The following is a 27,838-nucleotide window of genomic DNA, read 5'->3' on the forward strand; positions in this document are numbered from 1 at the left end:
TTTGATGGGTAATGGAAATAGAAATTCAACGAGGGTAAAGGATTGAATAAGAAGTAAAGATTGGCAGCCACCAGGGCGGACTTTGAACGAGAGTATGGGAGATGGAAAGGAAAAAAGAAATGGTTAATTAAGGAGAATGCTGTCGACCGAGCGACTGACGTCGTTCCTTTATAGTATCTCAAGATGACCTGATGGCTTGTCCCTGACAGACACAGCCCTAGCCGTTTCATCAGGTTCCATTGATCTATCTCTCGATTTTCGCTCCGTGTTTCACCACGGTCGTGCCGATCGTGCGAAGAGATCCGTCAGAAGGCAGAAACCATGTCAGACCCACCGGCCCCGTAATCCAATCGTGCCGTGCCTGCAATGGAGTAGGAACTCATGTGGTTGACAGAACCTTTCAAAAGGTTGGGTACTTGTTTCGCTTCTACATCCTGTGGCCATAGTCCACTCCTGCCCTATTGCATCCACTGTGCTCTAATCCTCGCGATAACAGTCAAGTCTCCCTTGATTCAAGATCCTTAGTCCTACTAGGCCATGGATGAGGCCTTCACGGCATGGGAGCTCTGGCTTAGAATGGTGCATTCCTCTATGGCTGCCAAGGTAGTGTCCTAGATCACTGCTTAACTAAGAGGAGAAAGATCCATCCTGAGGTTCATGGATGGAGAAGGCAGATTTACAAATTTGAGACAAGGAACTAGCTCGTCTCCGCCGAATGGGGGATTCCTACCAGAGAAGAAAAGTTTTCAGCCCCTAAGATCTGCTTATGGGAGTTATTTAGAGGCCACATGCTAGATTGGCACTTTATCTAAAACCATAATTGACTACTCCGTATGGAGTACGGAGTAAAAAGAACTACTTGTGTGTCAGTCTGAAACAGTTAATTTAGAGTTCTGTAGCGCATTCGCCCCTGGCGATCAGAAGTCTAAGACCATTTCCACTCGCTTTGCCGCGGGATACGGAGTACTCTCTATCAAATGACCTACCGATCCTGACACGTGGATGTGGAATACGTAGAACCCTAGGGCACAAGAGAGACATGTCTATACGTAGTTCCTAAAGTTGTCGGATTACTATGACATAGTATTTCTTGTAGTCATATAAAACAATTCTGTGACCCCGGAAAACCTTACTCCACTATCTCTTCTAACGAAATAATGGCACTATTGTGGTATCCAGCTTAAAGAGGGTGTGGTATCTCAGAGTTATCACCACAGAAAGGGTTGTCTGAAATTTCACCCTCATGGTAAGCGTTCTTGATACCTAGGGTTGTTGCATAGGCACCTCCCACTATTATCAAAACACCTGTGATAATCTGAACCAATCTATGGAAAGCTTGCGTAACTAGCCATTTCATTGTTAGCTGGTATGAAAGCCGCCGTGAAAATTTCCAACTATCCGCCGTTAAGAACCAGATCAATGACTGGTCAACTTCCACAATAGTCGTGTGCCAATAGTCGTGTGCCGCGGCTCCGACACAAAAGGTTATCGAAGAAGTCAATTTCTCTGATTCCGTTGAGTTAGTGGTGGCCAAGACATAGAGTAGCATTGAAAAGGTAGACGAGAATACCACCACATTAGGAGTTGACGTCATGTTGGTCAGTTTAAATAACTCGGCTATTGAGCTAGGTGTTGTAGGAAATTTTGAAAGTGAAAAATACAGCTCTGCCGTTGCAAGGGTTTCAATAGCTGCAAGCTGGAATCGGCAAAGGTTTTGGATTTATAGGAGTTTATAGCAATGCTATCATTCACAACTGGGTGCTTAACGACCTCGGTGCTCGATTCATTATAAAACAACAACATTCACGATTATAGCTAAGGGTGCAAGGGTATGAGTTTTTTCTTGGAGCAAATTCGCAAAAAAAGACTCATGCGAGTGGAGCAGTTTGTTCTCTCTTCGTTCTCTCTTAGCTCTCTACATGCTGGGCGCGTCATGCAACCAAAGGGGACTTGTCTCCTTCTCTGTCCGTCCGTTCTTTTCTTAGCAATTTCAGCTACATTATTTTTGAGGATTTCTATTATAGCAAGATTCTATAAGATTAGGAGCCTCTCTTTTGGTAGGCAACTCCGACGGCAAAGTATACCCAATGATGTGCAATTTTCCAACCCCTATAGCTACGTCTCTATTCTTGCCTCCACTACACTAGCCTATAGGGCGTGCTAGTGAGCCACCTTTATCTATAAAGAGAGACAGTTGCTTTGTATGCTTGCTCTTAGTGTTATACTTTATCCAATCCTTCGCTCAACTAAGGAATATTTCATTTGCTAACATGCATGTCGGATTTCCCTCTCAATGGACATATAACTAATGAATGTACTAGATATAGAGCATTTTCCACGACAATCGCGCCACGCCTTGTTGAAAGGGCCCATTCCTCGAAGAAGTAGTATAGACAAGCTATAGACAAAGTCTGAAAATGTGAGCACTTTCGCATCCCACTCGAGCGCTCATTCCAAGCCTAGACCCAAGCTTTCAAAGATGGCCAGGCCTTGCTAATGATAGAGGGACCGTACTCCAGAGAGTCCCATCCTCTATCCCACTTAATTCTTATATACTTTGTCGCCTTTGAAAACGTAATAGCTGTTGCCGGGGTTAGGACTTTTGAAGATAGCATCGAAGGAATCAAATCCTGCTTTGATAACGCCAGGCCAATAGGAGCTAATTGGCTTGGGTCCCGCAACGACCTTAGTTTCGAATAGCTGTACTTCAAACACTTTGTGCCTCGGAAGAAAAATAGCTTGTCATCATCCTTAGGGTCCGGAATTCCCGCATCCACGGTGTGAAAGCCGGCATCTACCAAAGGCTTCCATCCTGACTCGATGGTAACAACACCGTTGTATAGCATGGTGTCCTTGTTGTTATCGATTTTGAGTCGGAAATAATGACCTTCACAGAAGACTAAGAAATTGTCGGTATAGCCTGGGATTGGAATCATAGCATCGGTACTACCCCAGTCTGCTTCCCTGAAGGTGGCCCAGTACGTGCGGACCCAATATGGACCGCCAGCGAGCTTATCGGAGGTACCATCACCTCCAGTCTCAAACTCGATAGTGGCATACTGGGTGCCAGAGACCTAAGCCTAAAGCCTAAGCCTGCGTCAACCATTTTGCTCGGCTGGAGGAATGGCAAGAGGATTGATAATTTGGAGACTTGGGATGGTATGAGGTGTTCGTTCGTCAATGAATATAACTTGAAGGATCTATGGAATATCCCAGCTATATATATACTATCAATTCTAGGATAAAACGGTTATCGAGGAAAGGGAAATCCGATCTAGGTTATATCGAACGCCACGGGTGGTTCCGAAATTTCTCGTCTAAAGATGGTATTCGCCTCGCACCTAAAGAAATTAACATATTATCATATATTACATCTTGCTAGGAACTTTTAGAAGAGCAAATAAAAATACTAGTAGCATGCTTAGTAATCTAGTCTAACAACCCGGAATATTTCTAGTATAGAGATTCGTCGGACGAGAACCTAATTCGACGGTGTTATAATAACTTGCGAACAATAGAAGACATCGACCCTTTACGACGAAGGGTTGTCTTAATGATCCTTGCTCGGCATGTGGAAGAAGAATAGGACCGCCTACGTAGCAAAGGACGAAGTGCCAGATCGAGGCCGAGACAGAAACAAAGGAATAGAGGTCGTTCGCGTAAGAGAGTTCTGCTTCTATCTGCGATAAGCTCCTTAACCGAAGATTTGTAGCCGCGACTTCTACCGGAAAAGCAAAAACCCATTAGGAAGCGATTGTTAACGGATTCACTTCACGGATAGAAATAGCGGCAATTAGCCCGCGTAGAAATAGCACTCTCGCTTCAAAATGTAGCTACGAAGAAGTAGGTCTTTAATCTATAAGTGGGGGATCGGACTAATGTTGTGTCTAGATTTGAGCGTTATTCCTAGTCTCCGATTGAGGTTGAAGCGATCAACCGATTTATAGAAACTCTTCCTCAATTTCAAATATAACAACGTCTATATAAGGCAATAAGTTCTATTATCTCCTATTATTTAGAGCACAAAAGCCTAAATAGAACCTACCTTAGTAGCACCGGTGGTAGTTTCCGTGCTCTATCTAAAGCAATTGCTATAATAACACCGGAAAGCCAGTTATCTAAGGATACGGAAACGCCTAGTTATCCGGAACTCACCGAAGGGCAATCGTGTACGTAGTTATCTCACAACTAACTATCTCTACTAACTTAGAGATATAGCACCGGTCGCTTCCTCGACCTACATATAGCCCAATCATCGTCCGCCATTCTTAGAGAACTAGCAAAGTTCGGATAATAATGATAAGCGTCGATGCTTATTATCTAAAGGAGGCTCGGGTGCGAGGGGTATTCAAGGCTATTTAATAGGAAATTTAGCGACCGAAACGGATCAACCTAGCCAAAGTCAGAACGAGGTGCCCACTCCCCCGGAATTTGGACTATAGCCTATACTCAATCCACTTCCACCTTTTTCTAAGAATTATCTTCACTTCTCTATAGATTAGGAGCAAGTTTACCCTTTGCCTTAGCTTGCCAATCAAGCTAGTAAGTGGCGTGTTCTATTTCCTAGGGATACTCTAGGGATTCGTATTACTTAGGCCGACGCCATTCCCTAGCTAGTGTCAAATCCTCTCCTACCACTAGGTGATATCTAGGACTTACCACTATTAGAGTGGCATTCACCGACAAACTAGACACTACTAGATGACTTCGCTATTATCGATTCGTTGTCCAATCCGCTACCTCCTTTTGATTTAAGGTCCGAAGCCTTCTTATTTCAATAGCGCATGGTGGAATCATTTAAACCAAACTAGTTTGATATATCATCCTATATGATAACAAATGCTATTGCGTATCACATACTTAGAAGTAGTAACACTACTAGCCCTCCAGCCTTCCCCGAAAAAGTTATACTCTTATGACAATCTAGGCACATGTCCTAGCCACTTCCCATTTCACACGGGGCCCCGTTATAAGGACCAAGTCTCCCCAATACGATCCAAACTATGACCTTCGTTTTATCGTCTGGGGACATACCTTTGCTCATCGTCCTAGGATAAGGCATTTGTGCGGTGGATATAAGGAACCATTGTAGCAAGTGTGACCGGGGGTTAGTGGGTGTAGGGCGCTGAAAGCTTTCCGCTACTCTTTCGATATTTGACGGATCCTGTCTTCAGTTAGAAGAGGTAGGGAAGACAGTTCTTCTTTCTATTGTACTGTCTAAGTTACTGTTGTTGAAGCTTCGAAAAATATCCGCGGTAACTCTTGAGCGGGCATGTTACCGCGCTCTCTTTTCATTATCCTGTCTCCATGTAGCTACTCTATTAACCAGTGTTCTATATATGCTTCCGTCTTACTCTCGACCTAACCAATCGGTATAATAAGCGGGAATCTTATAGATAGGGTAGTAGTTTGACTAGTGACATTTATGGTCCGCGGTGACACTTCTGCTTTCTCATTTTCCGCGGTATCAACTCTGCGGTAACATCACCGCGCTCTCTTTTCGTTATTCTTTCTCCCCGTATATACATTATTAAATAGCGTGCTCTATATGCTTCCGTCTCGCCCTCGACCTGCTTGATCGATGTAATAAACGTGGATCTTATAGATAGGGTAGTGCTTTGACTATTGACCTTTATGATTCCCGGTAACCCTTCTGCTTTCTTATTTTCCACGGTATCAACGCTGCGGTAGTATTACTGCACTCTCTTTTCATTATAATTTCTCCGCATATCTACTTTATTAACCAGCGTTCTCTATATGCTTCTGTCTCGCTCTCGACCTGCCTAATCGATATGATAAATGGGAATCTTATAGGCATTGTATTCATTCGACTATTGACCTTTATGATTCGCGGTGACGCTTCTGCTTTCTCATTTCCCGCGGTATCAGCTCTGCGGTGGTATTACTACTTCGCTTTCTTATAATATACACTACTTAATTTAAAATATCTTACCGCTAGCCGATCACTAGATGTTGTATACGTGGTCATATATGGCATATTTGATGAAAAAATTGATTTCAGATCTGATATGACTTCGTCTAGAGCGACCCTCCGTGTTAATGAAGATGTCGTACCAAATCTATTTCGTCCGCTGGGATTGTTGTCTGGCGGATAAATATATGCTATTACCGTAGATCAGAGCATTGTCCTGGTAGGCTCTTGATTGATTAAATTGTACAGGAGGCTCAGAGTATTAGACAATTCTCTGCTCCTCTGGTTTCTCATATGACGCCAACCCATTATTGGTAGCATCGAGAACATCGCTCTTACTGACTCCGCGTTCCACCAAGACATCACCGTGCAGAGCATATGCCTGCTCCATCTTCCAAAAGAAGGGGCTCGGGGTGGAAAAGAGTGCTTCAATCGATTCCAGGGAGCGCCCGCGGGTTTCGGGGTAGACTATAAGTGTTATTAGCTCCGCTCTTTCTATGGTCCTTGTGATAGTAAGAACGTACAGAGGTAAACGGTGGGGATCCAAATTAAATTAAGGCCGGCAAACAGGAAGTAGGTGCGGCTCTAGGAAATAGTGGTCAGCTTCATTTACAACAGGATAAGTTGCTCTTACCTTCATAGCGTCGAACATAATCGGATTGACCAAAGTGGTCATGCCCACACCGATAGCCCACCCAGTGATTCCAAAGCCATTACCTTGGGCACGCAAGTCAGAGGGAAAGATCTCTGTAGGCACCAAAAACGCGACAGTACCCCAGGTAGCAGCATAACTGTTATAAGATGTCAGATTGATGTAGGATAGGCTGAAAATCGAAAGCGGTACACTAACCCAATATTGAAAAAGAACAACATGGTAACAGCCGCGGGAGCATAGTGAGCAGCATTGCTGGGATTCTGCAATGAACCCTCGTAGACAGCTCCAGCCTGGCATCTAATTAGAGATAAATACCGCAATTTCCGTGGAAGTAGAGACATACAATAAGATTGACAGCAAATAGCATTGCTGCCCCACCCATGAGACAGACACGGCGACCTAGTCGATCGACGATCTGGGCACTTATAATTGTACCGACGATGCCCACTGTGTTGAGCCCCCCAGCTAGTCCGTTCTGTGTGATGGTGCTATATCCTGCCTGGTGCAAGAGGACTGGAGAATATGCAGTGACAGCCTGTATCCGTCTACATTAGAGATAGTTATAAGGTGAGTAATGTTTATTGGGATGCACCAACCGTGATACCTGTCCAGGAGGCCATGATCTGAAGCCAAATACACAGCCAAGCTCGCCTGCCCAAATTTGGATGCCGCCTCCCACCCTTCCCGAGCAAGATCTTGACAAATTGTATAGGTGAGCTGAGCTGACTTTCCTCTGCCAAGGTAACAATCTCCAAGTATTCCCGATCAACCTCCTCTGAGCTGGCTCTGTGCTTGCGAATACGCTTTAACAGGTCATACGCCTCTTGTTTCCGACCAACTGAAGCAAGGTACCGAGGACTATCCGGCAGCATCTTGATAAAGCAGGCAAGAAGTAAGGCTGGGAAACATTGGAAAGCGAGTAGGAATCGCCATCGCACGTCCGAGTATCCGTTATCGATGAAGGCGAGGCCGAAAGATATCCAGTATGCGACTGATATCCCGAGATCTGGAAGGTATTAGCAAGAAAATTGAAATATCTCCGAACCTTCTTACAGTTGGCAATGAAGACGTATCCTAGGAACCCGCCGCGGTGATCCGCAGAAGAAGTTTCCGACACCAAGACAGGGGTGATTCCAGTTAAGGCTGAACCATCATGAGTTAGTACACGTTAGAAAGATCGGCCACCGTACAAAGACTCACCTCCAGTACCAATTCCTGTCAACACTCGAGCACAAATCATAAAGTCTGAATTCTGAGCAGCAGCCTGTAATGCGCCGCCCACCAAGGCAAACAACGCTCCCGCCAGCAGGCCATTGATCCGACCAAATCGATCAGCCAACCACCCTCCAGCAAAGCAGCCGAAGATAGCACCTAGGTAGTAGACACTGACAATACCACCCTGGTGTGTGGTGTCTGTCACTGTGCCATCTGACTTCCCAATGCCGACCTCGGTCACGTACTTCGGCGCGGAATTGACGCCTCCCATGACGCCCTGGTCATAGCCTTCAAAGAATATAGAGATGAGCGAGAAGGCCTGGATGGTGACATTTAGCTGCCGCGGCGAGAGCCGCTTCCAGAACGTCGTATAGCCCATCTTTCGTGATGTCTTTGCCCTAGCTCGAAAACATGGGGGCTCACGTCTCTTTTATAAAGTGGAGCATTTGCCCCCGGTTGATCGGAATGGCGCTACATAATCCTGGAGAAGCGCGGGGCGAAGAATATCCAACCCTCATTCAGGCGCGTAGCCGTGCTATGGAAGCCATGTCATAGAAGTCGCGTGATAGAAGCCGTGGCATAGAGTAATTTTATGCCTGTCTTGTCGGCCTCGGCATCCACTCGGCCTCGAGGGCGTAAAACAATAAGCGTGTTACCGTTCTCCCGCCTAACCGGCCATTCTTCCACTTAGCCGGCCATTTAACAATTTTGACGTTAGGGGCTGTACGAACCTCATAGATCATGTTACTTTCCTATCTCTATATACATAGCTTCCATACCTTTTTATATCAATACAACAGCATTGTAGCACCATGATCTCATCTACTTCGCAGCAGACTCTAACATTTTATGAGCCTCGGGACTCGTCATGCGATCTAAAAATTAGACCAATATCCTTGGTAGTTTGCATATGCACAAAGGTGCTCTACTACGTGGTACGAGCTAGTAAAAAAGTCCATCGGGACGGTACAACAAATTGAGTATCCAAATCTTCGCCAAGCCTGGAGGATTTCCTTTCTAGGGTCTGTGAATAGCTCCAGTTCTGACTTGCAGCTTGTTGCCGTCGTCGAATCTGGGTATTGCAGATATTTTATGCCAGGAAAAAAAGCCACTATATTGGGATCGAAACTGGTGTTGGATTGCCTTATCCTGCTTTCCCCCAACAAGGGTTTTCTTCTACACAACTCTCTGTCCTCCCTGGTTTTACACAGCAGCCTTTGCATCGCTGGGCTCCTTTATATCCATACGTATATTTGATTCATTGATCTGCATCAAGTCTGATATCCATCAGCTTTCGTAGTATTTGGGATACTAGGAATGCCATTATTTTCGTTTCCAAACACGACTATCTTAGGGGCTTTCAACACCTCAATTCTCACCGCGGTTTTTCCAACAGGTTGGATTCTTAATATCCTAGGCTTCTTCGATATCCCCGTCCTCAATCCTTGATTTCTCGATCACAACCTGAATAATTCCTTCTTCATTGTTTATCCTGATCAATCTAATCAAGTTCTTCTCACTGCCAATTTATTTGATCGCTTCCATGTAACACTCGCGCACACAACGCCGCGTAAATTATCCCGAACAACGTCGCCATGGCGAGCAGTTTCTGCTGTATCTCACCATCGGTAGTGCTAGAATGAAGTTATTCGAACGCCAGACGCAGAAACCCCTCGGTATGGTGAGATTCCAACGGCCATGGCCACTCTGAGAGGAGTTCTGGTGGCAGCTGAAACAGGGACATCTGGTCGAGACCAGCATCAGGTGAGGCTCTGAGCGCGGGAGTGCCCTGTCCACATTCTGGGACAGCAAGTTCGGGATTTGAGTCAATTACTTGCGTTGCGTTGCTTGGTGGAGCTCGATAGAGAAATGAGGTACACATGTAACCCTCTATTCGTTCAATCTGGGACCGCAGTCGTTCCCCGACACCGGAGGCACGGTGTAGGCCCGTTTCGAGACGCTGTAAGAGATCTGCCATCTCAAGTCTGTATGCAGATATATTAGCTAGACCTCAAGTGTCACGGAACGGGGATAACGTACAGTAATGTGCGAGCTCGTGTGTAGGATATTTCAGACAGGTTCCCTTCCATGACAGAGCCAAGAATGTACCCAATCCCGCCGAGGTGATGGAGCTGGTATTTATCAATACGGATTCCGATAAGCATGGAGACGGCACATACCAAAGGGGAGCTGATAGCTTTTAAGTACTCGATGGGTACGTTTGAGAAAACGCTCAGTAGTTCGCCCGCCACATCGCATTTTCGTTCCACGCCGATCTCCTCTGAAGACAAGAGCACCATCCGAAGGAGTTGTAGCGTCGCTTGAATATTAGCTGACTGGAACCCGAATAAATCCTTAGACATATCTCCTGTAGTGGGCGGTGTTTCCCGAAACTGTGATGGAAGAGCTAAGTACATAGTAAGGACTTGATCCATGACCGCCGGCTCTGATATAGATAGAGGATCAAATAGTGACCCAAATTGTGTCATATTATTAGCCGAAGAGCGTCTACTGCCATCGAGTACATGCTCAAGAATGCGATAAAGGTCTGTGGTGAAGTTCCATCCACGCAGCCAGGGGGTGGGCTGGGAGGCGACAGTCACATTGCCCGTTGGGAGGGATTTCAATTCCAGGGATACAGACGGCACGCCATAACCGCAGTGTGTGATGAATTCGTCATCTAATTCGGTAGGATAGCGCACTAAGGAATGAGCTTCACGATATCGAATAACGCCTCCCCATACAATAGTCGAATAGAGGTCGAACGTATAGATAGACCAGAACTATGGTTATAGTTAGTAAGGTGATAAGAGGTAAATGGTATACTCCATACAAGTCGCCGCCGCTCCTCCGTCTCGACTGGAGTTATGTTGTTTGGCCAGAGCTTTTCGTCATAAAGGCCATCCATCGAAGTCAAGGTGTGGTATAAGCCGGAATATTTCTGCATATTTTTGATCTGGCCGTTTTGAATGCTAGCGATAGCAAGGATTGCACACGCCTGCATATAGTGAATACCTTTAGCTGCGACAAGGTCCCGAGGAATCGAATCCTCGGCAGCTATAAAGAAAGTCTCGGACGGTGGATCTATAAGCTCTTCTCGGTCCCACCGATTAGAGTACAACGCACCGTCACGTGCGCGGCCGGCGACCAAAGAGCACACAGCCATCGTGGAGGCGAAGAGCCCTTGATCATAGAGGTGCTTTTTGCTATTCACCTGCTCTATAAATGACGGCATATGAAACAAGGGAAATCTAGTGGTGTTATGCTCAGTCAGCGCAATCGGCGAGAAGGATTAGGGACTCATCATACATTGGATAGACGATTTCGAAATAGACTTGGACTAAATTCCTCATTTGGCGGTCACAGGCAATTGCAAATGCCGTCCAGGAATTGTGCAGCACCCTGACATCGGCATCGAGCTCCGTTGCGGACCAACCATAGTCAGCGGAGACTGATGCGCCGTACTGACTGGGAGAAGTCGAGGAGCTAGAGGCTCTTCTGCCACTTGCAATCGATGACGCTGTAGAAATAGTATGATTGACCGGTGTTCTCACAAACTGAGGGTCGCGACCACTCGCCCGAGTGTCAGTCTTGATGCCCCGGCGTTTCATGGGGCGATCAAAGGTGCATGGCACATCGAAGTCCATACAGTTTTGACAGCGGCCTAGGGGGACCTCGCCTTGGCTACATTTGATGCTGCGTCTGTTGCAAAAGTCGCCTACATCAGATTTGGTGTACTTAGCAAATGCAAACCTCATGCCCGGAGTTTAGACGGCCACAGAACAAACAGATCGAACGTTGGGGAACATACACGCTACGGAGATGCGTTGAAGCTTTCGCGGTTGTTGAGACATTCAGTCACTAGATAACTCCTCCGTTGAGGGTATTCAAGGCAAAGCGTAGAGGTTTAGTTGGATAGAGCATGGTGTAAAGTTTGCTAGAGTAGGGGAAAGGCGGTGGAATTGAAGTGAAAGCCGTTTAAGCGAGGAGCATTCAAGTTTCCTGATTATATCGAAGTATAAAAGACGGCAAGTCCGAGAGAACGAAACCCGAGAACTGGTTCAGCGCTGATGTAATCAAGTGACTCGGCCCCGGGGAGAACTGCCGAAGCCGCCCGGACTCGTCTGAAGGCCGACTCTGCGTAAAGCGAGATGGGCATTGAGCATCGCCAGAGTATATCTGTATTCATGTCACTTTGTTTTCTTTTTCATCACCTCTCTTAATACCAATTATGCACCCCTCAATGCCGTATACTATATTCCCCTCTTTGGCCTAATTAGTCTCAGCAGTTGACCGATTTCAAAAGCATCAAACCAGGATACCAAGGCAATAAGACATTATAATCGAAAAATGACAATCGCAGTCGGCCGGCACCGTCTGAACCGAAGCAACTCCGTCATCGGAACTTGTTGAGGCTACGAAGGAGGACTACTAGTGAGAACTAGTATGGAGGGAAAAATCGGGAAGAAGATGCATCTATGAATCTATGGAAAAACAGGCTGCATATGAAGCCTGTACTAACAAAGGAATGGCAAACTGACATATCAAACTGACAAAGCAAAAGCTCAGTCTGCACAAAGAGACAAAGGCATAAAGACATACCATACCATGCATGTCAAGAGAACTCCCCGATCGATAAGGAAAATTGTGCGGGGGCGGGGAAGAACTTCAGATTTTCAATTGCTTTTCAATTGCTTTTCAATTCCTTCTTCTCTGGCAATACTTCAAAAAAATATACCAATTCCATACCTACACATCTGGCAACCATGGGTAACGACCAGAAACTCGGTGCCTATTATGCACCCACAGGCGGATTGCCACCACAGACACAGATCCTCACCGATCGTGCCATGTTCACCGAAGCATACGCGGTGATTCCGAAGGGCACATTCAGCGACATCGTGACGAGCTTCCTGCCATTCTGGGATAAGACACGGTTATGGGTGATTGCCCGTCCGTTATCAGGCTTTGCCGAAACATTTTCGCAATACATCATAGAAGTGCAACCCGGGGGTGGCAGCGACCGCGGTGAAACAGATGACACTGCGCAAGGTGTCGTGTTTGTTGTTAAGGGCGAAGTAACCATTACCCTAGGAAGCCAGAAACACACGCTTGCCGAGGGCGGCTATGCCTATCTACCACCGAAGAGTGGCTGGACCCTACACAACACAGGCGCGACCACCGCCCGTTTCTATTGGATACGCAAGGCCTACGAATATGTCGAGGGACTCGACCAGCCTGAACCGCTCTTCCTTAATGAAAAGGAGATTTCACCCACGCCAATGCTGAACACTAACGGTGCTTGGGCGACCACTCGATTCGTTGACCCGACCGATCTGCGCCACGATATGCATGTCACTATTGTCACCTTCGAGCTCGGCGGTCTGATCCCTTTCGCTGAAACTCACGTCATGGAACATGGGCTTTACGTACTAGAAGGTAAAGCCGTGTACAGGCTCAATCAGGACTGGGTCGAGGTGGAAGCCGGTGATTTCATGTGGTTGCGCGCCTTTTGCCCACAGGCCTGTTACGCCGGTGGCCCTGGCAAATTCCGCTACCTGCTCTACAAGGACGTGAACCGTCAGATGAAGTTATCACGGCCATAATAGTCGAACGCTTTGTCAACTTGTATCTCAGTTGTGACGATCTGGAGGTTCGACTGCACAGTCACGTGATGATGTTTGTTTTAGACATGCGACAGAACAGATCAGGGCTCAGGGTTGAAGTCGACAGGGTTTTCTGCTGGATGCCTCCGACCCGAGATCTGCGCACATAGAAAGGATCCTATAGCTGACGATCCTTTCCTCTTTCTCTTTCCCTCTCTGTACTTAGTATTTTGAATAAAATGCACTCTTTTCATTGAAGATCTGGCAGGTCACATAATACTAAGTACCACTCTCAATTTCTTATTGGCAGTACGGCTGTACAAACCATCATTGTGATTGGTTTCGGCCCTATTATACCCCACTTTCGTTCCTTGGCATCATATAGCCAAGACCTCGACCCATTTTGATCCCGTACCCCGAACCGAAGAATCCGACCAATCAAAATGGTTGGACCGAGACGAAACCCACCTAACTCTATTCCCGACCACATACCTGGCAGGTATGTGGATTTAGGGGGCTGTGATTGGCTGCCTGGAAGTGGGGCAGGTTCAGGTATTTGGGGGTCAGAAATACCTGAACCCCCGTGGTCCGACCGGTCTGAAAATTTGTACAGTTCTATTCTGATACTATATAAGGCTGCTTGCCAAATTTGGAGTCGAACGGCGTATGGAAAGGTGGTTAAAATTAAAGCCCTAATTTGGCCTTTTTGTTTTGGTGGGGTGCGACCGGCGGATGTTAATACAGGCCACGATACCGATCCGTATCGGGCTTATCGTAGGAGCCTAGTAGTAAACGCATGATACCGTATCCGTATTGTGACGATCTGGAGGTTTGACAGTACAGTCACGTGATGATATTTGTTTAGACACATGTGGCACGTCAGGCTCAGGGCTGGAGTCGACAGGGTTTTTTGCTCAATGTTTCCGACTCGAGATCTGGACGCATACAAAGGATCCTATAGCTGACGACCCTTTCCTTTTTTCTCTTCCCCTCTCTGTACTTAGTATCCTGGAATAAATGCACTCTTTTTCATGAAGAACTGGCAGGTCACACGTATTACCCTATCCCATGGGGGTGGGACAAGTTACCGTAACTTGAATTAGGGCTTTGAAGTTTACTATGGGAGAAAAAAAGTGGGTCAACGCCCACATGAGTTAACTTTCAGACGCCCACTGGTTTTTGCTACAGGCCTCGGATGATACTAAGATTTTCACGAGTTCTATTCCTAGTAGTGAATTTTATACGGTTTCAATTTCGAGCCAAAATATGTCATGTTGATAGAGGTGTGCGCGATTGAAATCTAGGAATTATTTTGGTGATAGCTTAGGACTTGGCCTGCGACCGTAGCTTCGCAACTCCAACTTCAATATTGGGGTTAGTAATTTCATGAATATCACGTATAATATTACTTATGGTAAGTTAAAATGTATATAAGGAGTAAGTGGAAGATATAGCTATCTAGTGGTATAATTTTGGTAAGATCGAAACACGTTACGTATAAGAACTAATATAATAACTTGGTAGATATAGTCACTATATGAATATATATATCTGCCTTTATCTCCGACATTTTTCTAATTATACTAGAAAGTGTTATATTATAAGTTAGATTTATAAGTAGAGTAAGGATATAGAGTAAGAGAGTCCTCCATTTAAAATACTAAAGATCGGGAATAAAGAGAAGCAAGATCTGGCGAGCCCTAGAGAAAGCTAATCAAACCAAGATCAATACCAAAAAAAAAGCAAACCCCGACCGGTAAAGAAAGCAAACTAATCAAAGTCATATGATAGATATGCAAGATAGTATCAGATTATAATAGTGTATGTTTTAAGGACTATTAGAACGGCTTAGTAGAAATAACTACTTCCCGCCGTATCCTATTCCCCTAGAATTTCATTCCTAGAGTGATCAACGTCCTTCGGTAGGAATCATAGAAGTAGGGAACCGTCCGATGATAGTAGTAATATCGTTATAGTAGGGCACGCTAACGCCATCCCTAGTAATACGTGTCACACTCGACCGAAACGCCCTAACTACGCCGTACTAGAGGTGGACATAGTCTTCCGTACTAGTCGATTTATAATAGGATAACGATATGGCTACAAACCTTTTAGGGCTTCCGTCTACCTCAATCCCTTAGGGAATCGGCATATAGCTAAGGAGCTAGTTACGGTAGGATACGCGACGGGTGTTCTAGTGATAATATAAAGAGATTAGCAAAGTCATAAGAAGATAGATAGAAAACTCACTAGGTAGCGAGGGTGTAATCCGTGAGTGTCAATATAGTTTCGTATAAGGAGGGTAAACGCGCGGTAGAGATCGGCGATACCAAACGTAAGCTAGGTAAAGGGAGCTACCGGGGAGGAACTAGTTCTTAACAAGGCCTTTATAATTGTGTTCGGTAGTATTATAGGTGCCCTAGAATAAGGCGACCCACGAGATTAATACTAGCAATTCGAATCTATACCCTTCTATTCTAGTAGGGAGCTATAAAGAGAGTATATAGTTAGTAAGATTATAAATAAATCGTAGGTCGAACATTACTATCTCGCAATCTCGTCCTAATATATAACAACCTTAGTAGTTATTTGTATTAACCGTATCTTAGACATAGGTGATTTTAAAGTGCTACTAGAAACTAGGTTCGGGAGCTCGAAGTAGCCAATCCTTAAGGCTTCGCTAAATGTATAGGAGGCAAAAGAGGAGCTATAGTATAGGGTTCGATAGACGATCATAAGTAGGACGACGTGGGAAGATGGCTCCCTGGCGAATAATCTGATTTCCTACTATAACGGGTGATAGTGATAAGGCTTCGAAGAGGACAAAGGAGAATGTTAGCATTTGAAGTGAGAAGTGTACTCGAAGGGAAAAGTGGGAAACCAAGCTAAAGATATAAAGATAGGGAGAAGTTGTGTAGGGGTGACTTACTATAAAAGCAGATGATAGTGGCCGAAGATGATGGTGGCCGAAGATGATAGTGGTCGAAGATGATGATAGATGATGGTGGTCGCAGATGATAGTGGTCGCAGATGATAGTGGTCAGTTCTCGTAGATGATAGTGGTCAGTTCTCGTAGATGATAGTGGTCGTAGATGATAATAGATGATAGTGGTCGAAGATGATAGTGGTCGCAGATGATGATAACAGGACTGAGGAGACGAGATAGGACTGAGGAGACGAGACAGGACTGAGGAGACGAGATAGGACTGAGGAGACGAGACAGGACTGAGGAGACGAGACAGGACTGAGGAGACGAGACGGGACAGGACTGAGGAGACGAGATAGGACTGAGGAGACGAGACGGGACAGGACTGAGATGAGATAAAAGGACTGAGGAGAGGAGACGAGATAGGAATGAGATGAGATAAAAGAACTGAGGTCTCGAGCTCCACAGATCAGATGAAAGGACTAAGGTCTCGAGAACGCTAGAATCCAAACGTTAATCAGAATCAAGCTAGGTCTTCAATATGCTTTAAAAACATTGAAACCAAATCTCTTCATGCCCTTTCTATATTTACAGCTACGGTCTACGCTCCTATCGATAAACGTCTCACTTATGAACTTGACGTTTTAGGCCATTTTCTTTGCCAAACCGCATTACAAGCAAAGGAATGAATCAACACTCTTTATCAAATAACCATAGAATAGAACTCTATAGTCGTATTGTTGATAGTACCCGTAGGTGGATACTACAGACGTATACCGGAAAAGTCAGGAGGAGCTATATACCCAAGGGCACCACCACGGCATATATCTGCGAATATCCTTTCGACATCTTCATACTCTCTGACATCGACATCTCCCGATTTGTCATCTTCTATATCTTCGCCGCTAGTAGAAGGGCCACTTGCTTCGGTATTAGGGGGTCCCGGAGCATTAGTGGTACGCTAGAACCTAGTATAGTAGACACCGTCACTAATAAACTCCGGAGTAGTAGACAGATTTAATTCCCTCCGGTAGAAGTAGGAATTATCACCAAAGGCCTCCTTCTTAGCAGCCACGAGGTTAGTAAACGCAGTGCAGTATAGGCGCTAAGCGTTTCGCCTCTAGGCCTATATATAATTCTATAATATATCCTCGTTATCACCAAATAAAATATCTAGCTCCCTCCGCACGTCTGCTATATCCCATCGCGTCTAGCTAATTAGTGCATCTAAAATCGCACCTAAGTGTCCTAGCCGAACGGTCGTAGGAAATATATTATCCACTCGACCACCGTACGTGCTATTCGGTAGACCGGATAGTGTCTTAGTGCCCGACTAGAAATCACGATAGTAGCGCGAGAGGTCATCCTAGGTGCTAGACTCTACAGTGTCTAGTGTCTAGTGATTATCACCGATAGTAACGAACTAAGGTAGGATATTAATACGCTAGGAACTCGCGGGGCCGGTAGACCTATAGGGTAGGCTAGGTAGACTTAGCCGTATATCCCTAAATAGGTAGATCTATTTAATCCAGCTATAGCCAAAGTGGGCCTCGTCCTCTTTAGTCTATATATCGGCGTCGATACGCTACACATACCTATCCTTAGCATACCCTCGGTCGATCAGCCGCTTATACCACGGGCCGATATCGCGATATATACCTAGGAGTAATTCGGTGTAGTTACGGCTATCCTCGTCGGAGAGAGCGAGGCTCCCTTATAGCGTATTCTCACCCCGACCACTATATATAAAGTCGGTGATATTCATATCAATATAGCGAAAGAAGGTGCGTTCTCTAGGATACGTTCGCTTAGCATAATATAGAAATAACACTAGCTTCCACGTATAATTAGGACGGCATCGTATATAGAAAGCATAGTATACGGGGTCCTATCGAACCATCTACTACACTAAGCTAAACCATATATTCCTAGCCCAACTAATACGAGGTTTAGACGGGCGGGCTAGGTAATGCTAGTCGTATATATTAAATTCCTCTATTATCAAATCCCGTAGGCCACGTATATAATTCCTATCGAAATCCTCACTTAACTATCCAAACAGCCCTAGCAGCACAATACTTCTATCTCGATCTAGCTACTGATCTAGGTCCCTAATACCGGGGTCGGGGTCTTAGCCAAAGCAGCGCTTATATAGTTAAGCGAATATCAATAATTGTATAAGCGATAGGTTTGCAATCCTAGGTTTGCTAGAGCTAGCGATCGGGAACCGCCACCCAGTTTCTAGATTACTCGCCACATATTTAAACTAGCCCTTATTCCTACCCTTTATCTCGTCCCACACACTAAGATTTGTATATAGATCACACAATCGTCGGAGCAGTTCCTTATATAGAATATTATAGTAAAGGCCTAAGCGTTTATATAACTCGTAGATATAGAGATTGTAGAGAGATAGTAATAGTGAGGTATATACGGCACTCTGGGTAGTCATTGCCTTTCTAACCTATCGGAGTAGCTACTTCTTTAGGGTGTCGGTTAGGAGTTTAGCCCCCCTTAGAAGACGCTTGATCGTATCATCTATAAGAGTATAGCTATAGCTAGTAAGTGAATGCTTAGGAGTTAGACGTGGCCGCTTTAGACGGCTAGGAAGAGCTTTATCGTCCTTAGCATCGTCCTCGTCGTTCTCCTTATCGTCAAAATCAGTGTTATAATCAGATAGATCGTTATCATCGTTCTCCTTAGCGTTATAATCAGATAGTATAGAGGGGGTTGATGATAAACATAACAACGGTGATAATATTGATAATGGGGTATCATCTCGGGGTCTCTTTTAGGGGGATCTAGGAGGCACTACAGCATTAGTAGCACCCCTAGATCGTACCGGCTGTACTATACTCGTAGGCAGTATTGCGCAACCTGATCGGATTGAACAGACAAACCTATCTATGTCAACCCTAAGCTCTAGTGCTTGTAGGACTTAAGGGTTAAGGCGTTAGAAATTACGCTAGGCTAGCGTAAAGTCGAGATCAATTTATATGATTCGAGCATACTAGCGAATACCACGACCACGTCCAGATTTTCGATGTATAATAGCGTTATTGATAGCAATTTGGAGCTCGGGATATAATAGTCCTTCACTAATGATCTTACTAACCTTTCGTAGCATCGCGTAGCTTCCTATACGTATAAGAAGAGCGTTAGCCTACTGCTCACCCCACTAGAGGATAGCTCGCCTACGCACGTTCGCCTTAAAACGATCGAGTCCTTCTTGAACTTTCACTACATTCCGGGTGACCTGCTATGAATTTCGGAATGATTTTAGGTTCACTTTATACATCCTCTAGAACTCCCCTTTTTTAATAAAGTCATATAACTCTTGTAGCGATCTCATAGCGTCCCCTATAACTCTATAGGCATGATCCTAGATCATTAACGCAGCCGGGTAAATGTCTATAGGTGATAGGGTTTTGATTATAGCGAGTCCTTCCTTAATCGACCTCACATACTAACCGTTAAGATTTAGCGTAGTGGAGAAGGCGAAGGATTGATTTGTAGCCTCGTGTTCGGTAGGGTCTCCAATAGCTGTCGACATTGTGGACTCAACTATAACGGATAAATTCGAATAGAAACTGCGTAAATTATCAAATACTATAGGAGAAAAGACAGCCAAAGGGTATATAAGATAGTTGTTAAAATTAGAATATATTACTAACGGGTCGTGGGAATTTATATTACACATAAAGAATTGCGTTTTGCTATTTGGCTGCCTTTTTCGGCAGCAGGTGACGCCAAAAATGGCCGCCTTTCAGCAACCTCCCTCCGCCACGCTCCCGCCCCTTCGACCACGCACCACGCATCACTCACCGCTTTCTGCCTCAGACAGCCATCTCGTGCGCGCTTACATCCTGGGTTCTCAGAGGGCTCATCAATCGCTCCACCACTCCTAAGGGGGTGGGAGGGCGCCGAAAATGGCTCCTTCAGCACCACGCCAGTTGCACCCTGGCCAATACCCGGCCGCTATGGCTATAAATATCCTTTTCCCAACCGACCATCCATCCTCCGTCCAACACTGTCCTCATTTCGACTCAAGTGCCACTCCAAAGCTCTCCCTCTGATCTTCCGTCGTTCTTTCTTCTATTCAGTCGTGCATTAAAACGTCTCGAGCTCCGAGGTAGCTCCTTCGCACAGTCGGCGAAACCTATTCGCCATGCGTCGTCGGTCGCCTAATGCCAGCAACCATGGAATCACGAGCGAATCCTCTTGTACCACTCCCATCGATACCGACGATGATAGACCGTTCGAGCCCGATTCCTCTGAGACCGATCTCACCGAGCCGCAATACTCCCCTCCAGCGGGTCGAACGATTGCTAGGAAGAAGTCAAGTCCAAACTCTGGACCAAAATCGTTACCAGCAGATGTGTTGAATGTGGAGCGTGTCCACCAGGCCCGATACCAAGTCCCGGATGACGACACGGATGAGGACCTGGCCCAGGTGCCGGAGGATTACGGCCGATCCAACAAAACGAAGAAGTTGAAACTTCGACTGAAAGAGCGTTGGGCTTGGTAAGTGACCGGGATCTCGTTGAAAGCTTACAGCGAAGTAATATCAGCTGACCAAAACATGGCTCATCTCAGGTTCTGCCAAATGAAAGCAATGGAGTCGTCCACCGATCCAAAGTGGGAGGATGCGGAAGATGCACTGCGTGAGGCGTCTCTAAATGAGATGCATCGATTTCTAAATTGGTGTCTGAAGCTGGAGTACAGTCCCGATGGTCGCCGTCAGAAAGGCTATACAAAGGCCAGCTCCCTTGAAGCGGATTGGAAGTACTTCCGAATTTACTACACACGAGTTACCAAACACGAGATGAGCAAAGAGATGGGCGAGGCAGTTCGCACGGTTTGTTTTTCGATCCTTCCCCACACCCAGTCGTCTCTAGGAGGCTTGCGCTGACGAAGACGGACAGGGTATGAGATACTTGGTGGATAAGCGCGGTCTTGACAAACAACCGCGGGCAAATGTCCCAGTTTATATCGAGGATATGATTCTATTCAATGAGACAATCCTTTAAACCCGGGAAAAGCGATTTCACTTGGGGTTTTAGCGGATCATCCTATGTCTATATAACACTCTTGGGTTATTTACCATCAACCGAAAATAGGCAATGCTTGACCTTCAGTTCAAGCATCTACAAATATCGCTCTAGTAGGATCCGCACGGAGGACCTCCGAAGCCGATGATAGAACTCGAGCCCTAGTTTGTGAAAAGCGTCCTGGGCATGTCGAAGCTGTAGGTGGCACCCTAGGGCTTGGTTGCTTCAATCAGACTGACTGGTCAATGTTAATTAGCAACACGTTCGCGCTACCTGAAATTGTCTACGGCGTATCGCTTGTCTTCAGCCCGTATGTTCTACTCTTTATTATATTATTTTACGTCCACGCCTTTGAAGCGCCTCACTTAACCTCGATGGAAGATCTTCGGAGACTGCTTGTCGAAGGCGGCCGACAGGAAATGCCACTTCCCTTGAAGAAAGAGATGGATAATTACTATGTCTTCCCGAAGGTTGAGGTGATCTGTGGTCAGCCCCGCATTTTGTGGGAGACGCCTATGAATGGTAGCACACTCGACGCACAGCTTAGGACATCTAGTGAGATACACGGCTTCCTAAATCATTTTTTCTCTCACCAATTTCGATACGGAGGAGGTGATTTACTTGATAAGAGTGGTGAGTTGACTATAAATTCCTAAGGTTCTGATTTTCTCTAGATGAGCGGACTAAGTCTTTTGCCTAGGTTTTGTTAGTGAAGCATAGCGTAATGTGATTATGGCCCACGCCACTAGCAGAACGTTTATCAAACATTATCGTCCCCGTCGGCATACTGGCTTATAAGAGATTATGTGCGGCCTCAATCTAGACGAAGAGTTCTCAAAGGCTGTAACCCGGATGAGCCGTTGGATTGATCGGCGGCGACTACGATACCTGAGCGACGCTGACCGGGAATCAGTGGAGAAAGACCTAGAACTGCAATTAGCCATACGCTGGTAAGTCGATTTAGAGACCTAGTGCGCTGGTCAATCTCATAACCTAGCATTGCGGCCGATGCTGGAGGACTAGAAGCGTCAAGTCCACAATCTGCGCCGGCGTCTGTAAGACAAACGGCGGAAAGAAACACGCCGCGATTTCAGTCGGAAATAGGCGGTGATTGACATTGAAAGACAGCTGACTGGTGGGGCTGTCAGTGATGAGCCTGCGCGCGAGGTATTACGGAAGGAGTTTGAAATGCCATCGGAGCAGATTCTTCTCGTGGAGACGTTCTTTACTTGGCCTACCACCGATTTATTAGAACACGAGTGGACGCGGCGTAACAAAGCTGTTGCTACTGGAATATAATATTGCGGCTTTTAGGAGGGCGGGCCCCTTCGGGGACGACGGAAGCGCTCTGCCCCGTCCGATAGTGAGGATGTCGTTCCCTCTCCGCCAGCTCGAAAGATAAAGGCTGATTCGCCGCCGACTACGTCGTGGGAGAAGGGACATACCGCTAGTGGGAAACTTATCCTAAATGCAGAGCAAACATTCGCATGCTTCCAATGCCCCAAGGCATACTCCGACTATAATGGAGTGAAGAGGCATTTCAGGACATCATATTTGACGGACCGGAAATGTAATTTTTGCGATTTGTCCGTCCTGCACGAGATGCACTTGCGGAGGCATGCCTAAGGTGTCTATGGCCTTCGAACATGAGCGCTAGATTCTCCTTTTTTCCCTGACCTTCGAAACCCCTGTAACATTTCTTTGTTTCTCTATTTGGACACAATTGGTAGAGTTATGGTTGAGTTGATGACTATTTCATTAAAGCGTTCCTTATTTGTCGCGATTATTTAGAGCTCCCGGAACGGAATTCTATCATAGTTGTTTCGACCTTTTGATTGATGGGTCATAATAAATTCGACTACGTTCCTCTTTTACTTATCTCTGTATACCTATTTTTCGTGCCTTTCATCACGCGAGCAAATCACTATCATGGAAGAGACCCCGAATCTCGACTGTAAGCCAACTGAGTTATCACTTACGATAGGCGTCTAACAGTCCCAGGTGTAGCCTACTTTAATAGGCCCTCCGTATTAGCTCTGAAAAATATATACGTGGCCGAACCACAGAGCCTGTGAGCCTTATATTGCATCATATGCTTGATGTAAGCTGATCTGAATCGGGTTAGACTTAATTGAGATATTCCTGCTTATATCCTGTTCTTATCATGAAAGCGCTCCCACCTATCGGAATAGTCTTGTAAACGTGCCTCACACTGAGTAGTTGAGCCATGCTGTATAACCGACGGAACAAGGAATACTACGCGATCTTTACGGGGTATGTTAAGGAGCCCACAATATTTTTATCGTGGTTAGTTTCGCTTTTATTGGTAGTAAATTCGAGCTTGATCTGACCAATATGGTAGGGGCGATGCCTATCCTCGTATGACCGGGTGTAGATCGAAAAATAAAAGCTGCTATACACTTTAAGAAGCACGTGCCTTTATGGAACGTATGGGTGCGAATAAGGTGAATGAGGTTATTAAGAGAGGAGTAGGAGAAACGACCCCTTTGGGTGGAAATGGATTTTATGCTGTTGCGAATGGAAGAAACCCTGGTATTTATCCCTTTTATTAGTAGGTGTTGCCGAAGTACCCGCCGTCGAGATGTTCATAAAACCTTATAAGATTTAGCGGCGAAAACGGTGCTGAGAAAGAAGTCACCGAAGAGACGGGTTTATGCTATAAACGATTTAGAACGATGGCCTAAGCCGAAGATTTTATTGAAGATTGGAAAAAATCATTCGCCGAAATTTGGTGCGAACTGATAAAGGATGCATTAGATCGAGGCTACAGACCTCGCGATATTGATGCTTTTAGACCTGGCGAGATGGGATTGATAATTGACCAATTCTTATGCGAGTCTAGTAAATGCTCCGAGGTTGACGACATCACGGAGAAGACTAGGACTCAGCTTTCGCTATAAGACGATAGAATAAACGATAGAAAGAATGCTTGAATCAATATGTTAATACGTACATACGCTTATTGGATCAAAATGTTATTTTACCTCACTCTTAAACTAAAGTCGTTACATTTGTCGGGCGGACTAGTCTGGATATTGTTGATTGGTTATTTAGCCACTGGACCCACTGTGATACCCCTCCTAGCTGGCTGACGGCTATTACCTATCGAGCGCTTTCACCTCCTTCTATCACATAAGAGACGGGCGCTTATTATCTAGTCCCCCAATTGGATCAGGAACTCTCCCACTATTTACTTGAAAAGCATAAAGTGAAGGCTTAGCCCCGCAATTTTCCATCTCGAGTAAATAATTCCAACCATTCTAGCACTACCTACGCATCATCAAGCGACGCTCAATGGCTGAACCCATTGGCATAGCTTCTGGCCTGGTGGCTTTGGCTACATTTGCATTTCAATCCAGCAGTGCCCTCTTCGATGTAGTTCAAAGCTACCGATCTTATCCAAAACGCGTACGCGACCTAACGGAGGAGCTTGAGGGTCTGACTGGAGTTCTTGGAGCTCTAGCAGAGACCTTGAATGCGAACACCGATACAGAACTCGCTAGTCTCGAATATCCCCTCCTCCGTTGTGCAAATGCCTGTAAAGATTTCGAGGAGGAGCTCAAGAAATGTTCGACGCGATCTCTTGCCGGCAAAACGAGCTTTCGAGACTGGGCTAAAGTAAAGTATATGGGCGAAGACATTGATGGTTTCAGACGAATGTTAGCTGGCTATAAATCAACTATTATCATTGCCCTCACTGATGCAAATCTGTGCGTCTCCTTGTGCACATTAGTCATTTTTCACTAACGCTGATGTGCCTTTCTAGCCGACAGTCCTCTAACGCAGTTGATGGCCTTGAAAGCTATAAGGAAATGATTGAAACCACCACCAATGATCTCGAATCACATTTAGAGAGTATTGACGAAAAGCTCGAGAATATTATCGCCAAAAATACACGCGGCATAAACACGGATGCTGGGGAAATCCAGCTGATGGAGGAGGAACGCCTGAGCACCTAAAAGTGTCTCGAAATATGTGCACAGTTATCAAGTCACATTGATCAAATTTAACAGCTGCGGAAAGCTCGTGATAGCTCCACTGATTCTTCTAGTTCGAGCAACGTGCCCGAAAGAGTCACCAACGAGGGTTTGTAGGAATGCAAAAATAGCCTTATGAACACCGCTGCGAAGCTGGAGGATCATCTTAAGATACTGATGGACCGAATCGTGACTAAGACAAAGACAAGTACAGCCTCTTAGGAGGACATTGCGGAACTTCTTAGGTTATAAGAAGAGTGGGAGACAACTCGCTAGTGCATACATATCTGTTCGAATGCTGGAACTCATTTGGACGAGAATGCTAGTACGATCGATAATTATGCCACTGGTGACGCTATTCAGTTCATGGTCTCCACTAATGAGAAAATAATTCATGGTAGAAACCGTGGGCTGGGATGGAGGACGAGGCAAGTTGGGGGCTATCTGAGTGATGCATCGCTTCAACAGTTGTCGAGGGATATGACCAGGGTCAATTTTGCGAATACTGATTATAGGGGCTCGCCTTTAGCAGGGCATTCCATGTAAGACAAAGGCTTGCAAGATCAACCTTTATCGGAATTTAAGGATCGTTATGGCCGAGGCTTTAAGCTGACGACGGACCGGTCCTCGCCCAATGTTTCGTCTACAGCCCCACCCTTGCGCGAATGATAGCGACGCTCTACACCTTGGCCTAGACGTCGTCTTTCCCTTTTTGAGAGCAAGAGCTAGTTAGTACCTAAATTGGAGGTATCGAGAATTCATCTTGAGTATCGGAATAAAAAAGTTGTAGTACTTATTGAAAGAAAGTAAGACAACGGAGAGTGTGGCTTCTATAATGTGTCTCGAAATGACGTATTTCAGAATTTTCGCCATGGCCTCCGCTAAGGTATCAAACTTAGTTTGTGTAAACTGTATATAAGCTCCGCAAGAAGGTGACAAAGAGCGGCCACACTGTAGATACTGTTGCACTGGTGCCGTTAGTTAATCTCGGGGGCTCTTAACTAAAGGAGTAACGGGAGTAGGGCTCAAATCAGAGCCGTCTAAAAGGATGTTTTCAGATAATTTTTTTCTCAGATATTTGCCAATCTGTTATTGACAACCCCTCCTCTACTATATCAACCCTCTCCTAATAACCACCTCCATTTTTTATGCCCGCTTCGTCCCCCCCTTCCTTGTGTGCTTTAATCTGTAAGATGATTCTGGTCCGAGTATCTATTGCCTCACACGCGAGAGGCCGCTAAAGTCCCCCAATCTGCTACACAAATTAGCACACCTGAGAACAATTTGAAAGAAAAGGATAAGACAATTGATAACATAAAAACGCTTGTTCGAACTTGAAATCAGTGTTTTTATCGGAGTAGAAGAAGAAGGAGCTAGAAGCTGCTAATGTCTCAATGAGCAAAGAACTGAAAGTAGTCAAACCTCGACTTGAAATATTGGAAGCTGTCTTTGTCTAACACTCAGCGGTTGATTGGCAATTCGGGTGTTATTGTTGACTGTATCGGACGAGACTAGATGCTACACCTGCCAATTTCATGAAAAGAAAATACTTGTTGCGTTGAGCAGACCGACCTAACTTAGTATCATGCGGGGGTCTAGGATATCCTACCACTTGTAGCTAATGAGAGCCGATACTTACTTCCGTCTGATTTGCAACCTGCTAATCGGATTACGGCGTGATTCCCGAACGTGGTGGGTCTTATAGCTGGGATCTTTGTTTGCTCTAGATGACTTTCTAGCAAATAAAGAGAATTGCGACTAGGGATGTGAAAGGAGAATAAAAATAGTGATTGACTCCCCTAAACCCCTGACTCTTATAACTCTCCTGAATTTTAGTCTTCGAAGCCTACTCTTAGATCCAAACCTCTTCTTCTTATCCTGCAATGTCGAAGAATAATGTTCTGCGCGAGCTCCTGCCTAGGAAAAAGGGATCGAGTATGCGGTATCTGGAAACCGAGTCGCTAATAAAGCCTCGGCGAGTTTCTCTGGCCTGTACCGAGTGTCAGAAAAGAAAGTCCAAGGTTAGAAAGATCCTCCATTTGAGGATATAGCTAACCTAGTGTAGTGTTCTGGTACGACCCTATGCACGAAATGTACGATTGAAGCTCGCTAGTGCTCCTATAATCTAGTAGGTGATCGGAGACGCAAAGCTTATACCGCCGAGTTGTTAAACTTTCGTATCGCCCTTTACCGAATGGCTGTAAAGCTGCGCTCTAGAACACCGGAGGAGATATCACGGTTGATTTGGGAGATCCAAAACCTGCCAATAGATCAAGATGCAGTAAATCATCTTGTTGACGGGTGCTTATTGTATGATGACTTGGAACTTCACTAGAGCACCCACTGGTTGTAGATCAAGTCATAATTGGGTCAATGTTATTGAATTATCAGCTAGCTGAGGTGCACTCCCTTGCCACCCTCTTCCTATAGGGAGGCACACCGTAGCGAAGGCTTC

At 45.5% G+C, this 27,838-nt stretch overlaps 10 protein-coding genes across 10 annotated transcripts; 5 read left to right on the forward strand and 5 right to left on the reverse strand.

Annotated features, from left to right (window-relative positions):
- Positions 1–2,459: 2,459 nt before the first annotated feature.
- On the reverse strand, positions 2,460–3,106 carry N7489_008348 (Hemopexin/matrixin; the record flags this gene model as incomplete). The annotated part of the gene is made up of 2 exons (XM_056714098.1): positions 2,460–3,074; positions 3,104–3,106. The coding sequence occupies 2 exons, from the start codon at positions 3,104–3,106 to the stop codon at positions 2,460–2,462; spliced, it is 618 nt and encodes a 205-aa protein (XP_056567813.1).
- A 3,088-nt stretch (positions 3,107–6,194) lies between these two features.
- N7489_008349 (sugar porter family MFS transporter) lies at positions 6,195–8,181 on the reverse strand (the record flags this gene model as incomplete). Its single annotated transcript, XM_056714099.1, has 8 exons — positions 6,195–6,400; positions 6,457–6,517; positions 6,567–6,723; positions 6,783–6,877; positions 6,931–7,122; positions 7,184–7,593; positions 7,641–7,730; positions 7,788–8,181. The coding sequence occupies 8 exons, from the start codon at positions 8,179–8,181 to the stop codon at positions 6,195–6,197; spliced, it is 1,605 nt and encodes a 534-aa protein (XP_056567814.1).
- Positions 8,182–9,447: 1,266 nt separating this feature from the next.
- Positions 9,448–11,560, reverse strand: N7489_008350 (uncharacterized protein; the record flags this gene model as incomplete). Its single annotated transcript, XM_056714100.1, has 4 exons — positions 9,448–9,787; positions 9,843–10,585; positions 10,636–11,053; positions 11,112–11,560. 4 exons carry the CDS (start codon positions 11,558–11,560, stop codon positions 9,448–9,450), a joined length of 1,950 nt encoding a protein of 649 aa, XP_056567815.1.
- Positions 11,561–12,568: 1,008 nt separating this feature from the next.
- Positions 12,569–13,408, forward strand: N7489_008351 (Cupin 2 conserved barrel; the record flags this gene model as incomplete). The annotated part of the gene is made up of 1 exon (XM_056714101.1): positions 12,569–13,408. One exon carries the CDS (start codon positions 12,569–12,571, stop codon positions 13,406–13,408), a length of 840 nt encoding a protein of 279 aa, XP_056567816.1.
- A 2,164-nt stretch (positions 13,409–15,572) lies between these two features.
- Positions 15,573–16,021, reverse strand: N7489_008352 (uncharacterized protein; the record flags this gene model as incomplete). Its single annotated transcript, XM_056714102.1, is given in 4 exon segments — positions 15,573–15,602; positions 15,659–15,748; positions 15,767–15,827; positions 16,008–16,021. 4 exon segments carry the CDS (start codon positions 16,019–16,021, stop codon positions 15,573–15,575), a joined length of 195 nt encoding a protein of 64 aa, XP_056567817.1.
- A 427-nt stretch (positions 16,022–16,448) lies between these two features.
- N7489_008353 (uncharacterized protein) lies at positions 16,449–17,006 on the reverse strand (the record flags this gene model as incomplete). The annotated part of the gene is made up of 2 exons (XM_056714103.1): positions 16,449–16,833; positions 16,963–17,006. 2 exons carry the CDS (start codon positions 17,004–17,006, stop codon positions 16,449–16,451), a joined length of 429 nt encoding a protein of 142 aa, XP_056567818.1.
- A 3,496-nt stretch (positions 17,007–20,502) lies between these two features.
- Positions 20,503–21,364, forward strand: N7489_008354 (uncharacterized protein; the record flags this gene model as incomplete). Its single annotated transcript, XM_056714104.1, has 3 exons — positions 20,503–20,858; positions 20,931–21,192; positions 21,260–21,364. The coding sequence occupies 3 exons, from the start codon at positions 20,503–20,505 to the stop codon at positions 21,362–21,364; spliced, it is 723 nt and encodes a 240-aa protein (XP_056567819.1).
- Positions 21,365–21,571: 207 nt separating this feature from the next.
- Positions 21,572–22,684, forward strand: N7489_008355 (uncharacterized protein; the record flags this gene model as incomplete). Its single annotated transcript, XM_056714105.1, has 5 exons — positions 21,572–21,582; positions 21,642–22,018; positions 22,185–22,335; positions 22,383–22,440; positions 22,490–22,684. The coding sequence occupies 5 exons, from the start codon at positions 21,572–21,574 to the stop codon at positions 22,682–22,684; spliced, it is 792 nt and encodes a 263-aa protein (XP_056567820.1).
- A 2,016-nt stretch (positions 22,685–24,700) lies between these two features.
- On the forward strand, positions 24,701–25,365 carry N7489_008356 (uncharacterized protein; the record flags this gene model as incomplete). Its single annotated transcript, XM_056714106.1, has 2 exons — positions 24,701–25,116; positions 25,173–25,365. 2 exons carry the CDS (start codon positions 24,701–24,703, stop codon positions 25,363–25,365), a joined length of 609 nt encoding a protein of 202 aa, XP_056567821.1.
- A 1,901-nt stretch (positions 25,366–27,266) lies between these two features.
- N7489_008357 (uncharacterized protein) lies at positions 27,267–27,718 on the forward strand (the record flags this gene model as incomplete). Its single annotated transcript, XM_056714107.1, has 2 exons — positions 27,267–27,404; positions 27,497–27,718. 2 exons carry the CDS (start codon positions 27,267–27,269, stop codon positions 27,716–27,718), a joined length of 360 nt encoding a protein of 119 aa, XP_056567822.1.
- Positions 27,719–27,838: the final 120 nt, after the last annotated feature.

Source organism: Penicillium chrysogenum (genome assembly GCF_028827035.1).
Source record: "Penicillium chrysogenum strain IBT 35668 chromosome Unknown utg000004l_segment0_segment0, whole genome shotgun sequence".
NCBI lineage: Eukaryota > Fungi > Ascomycota > Eurotiomycetes > Eurotiales > Aspergillaceae > Penicillium > Penicillium chrysogenum.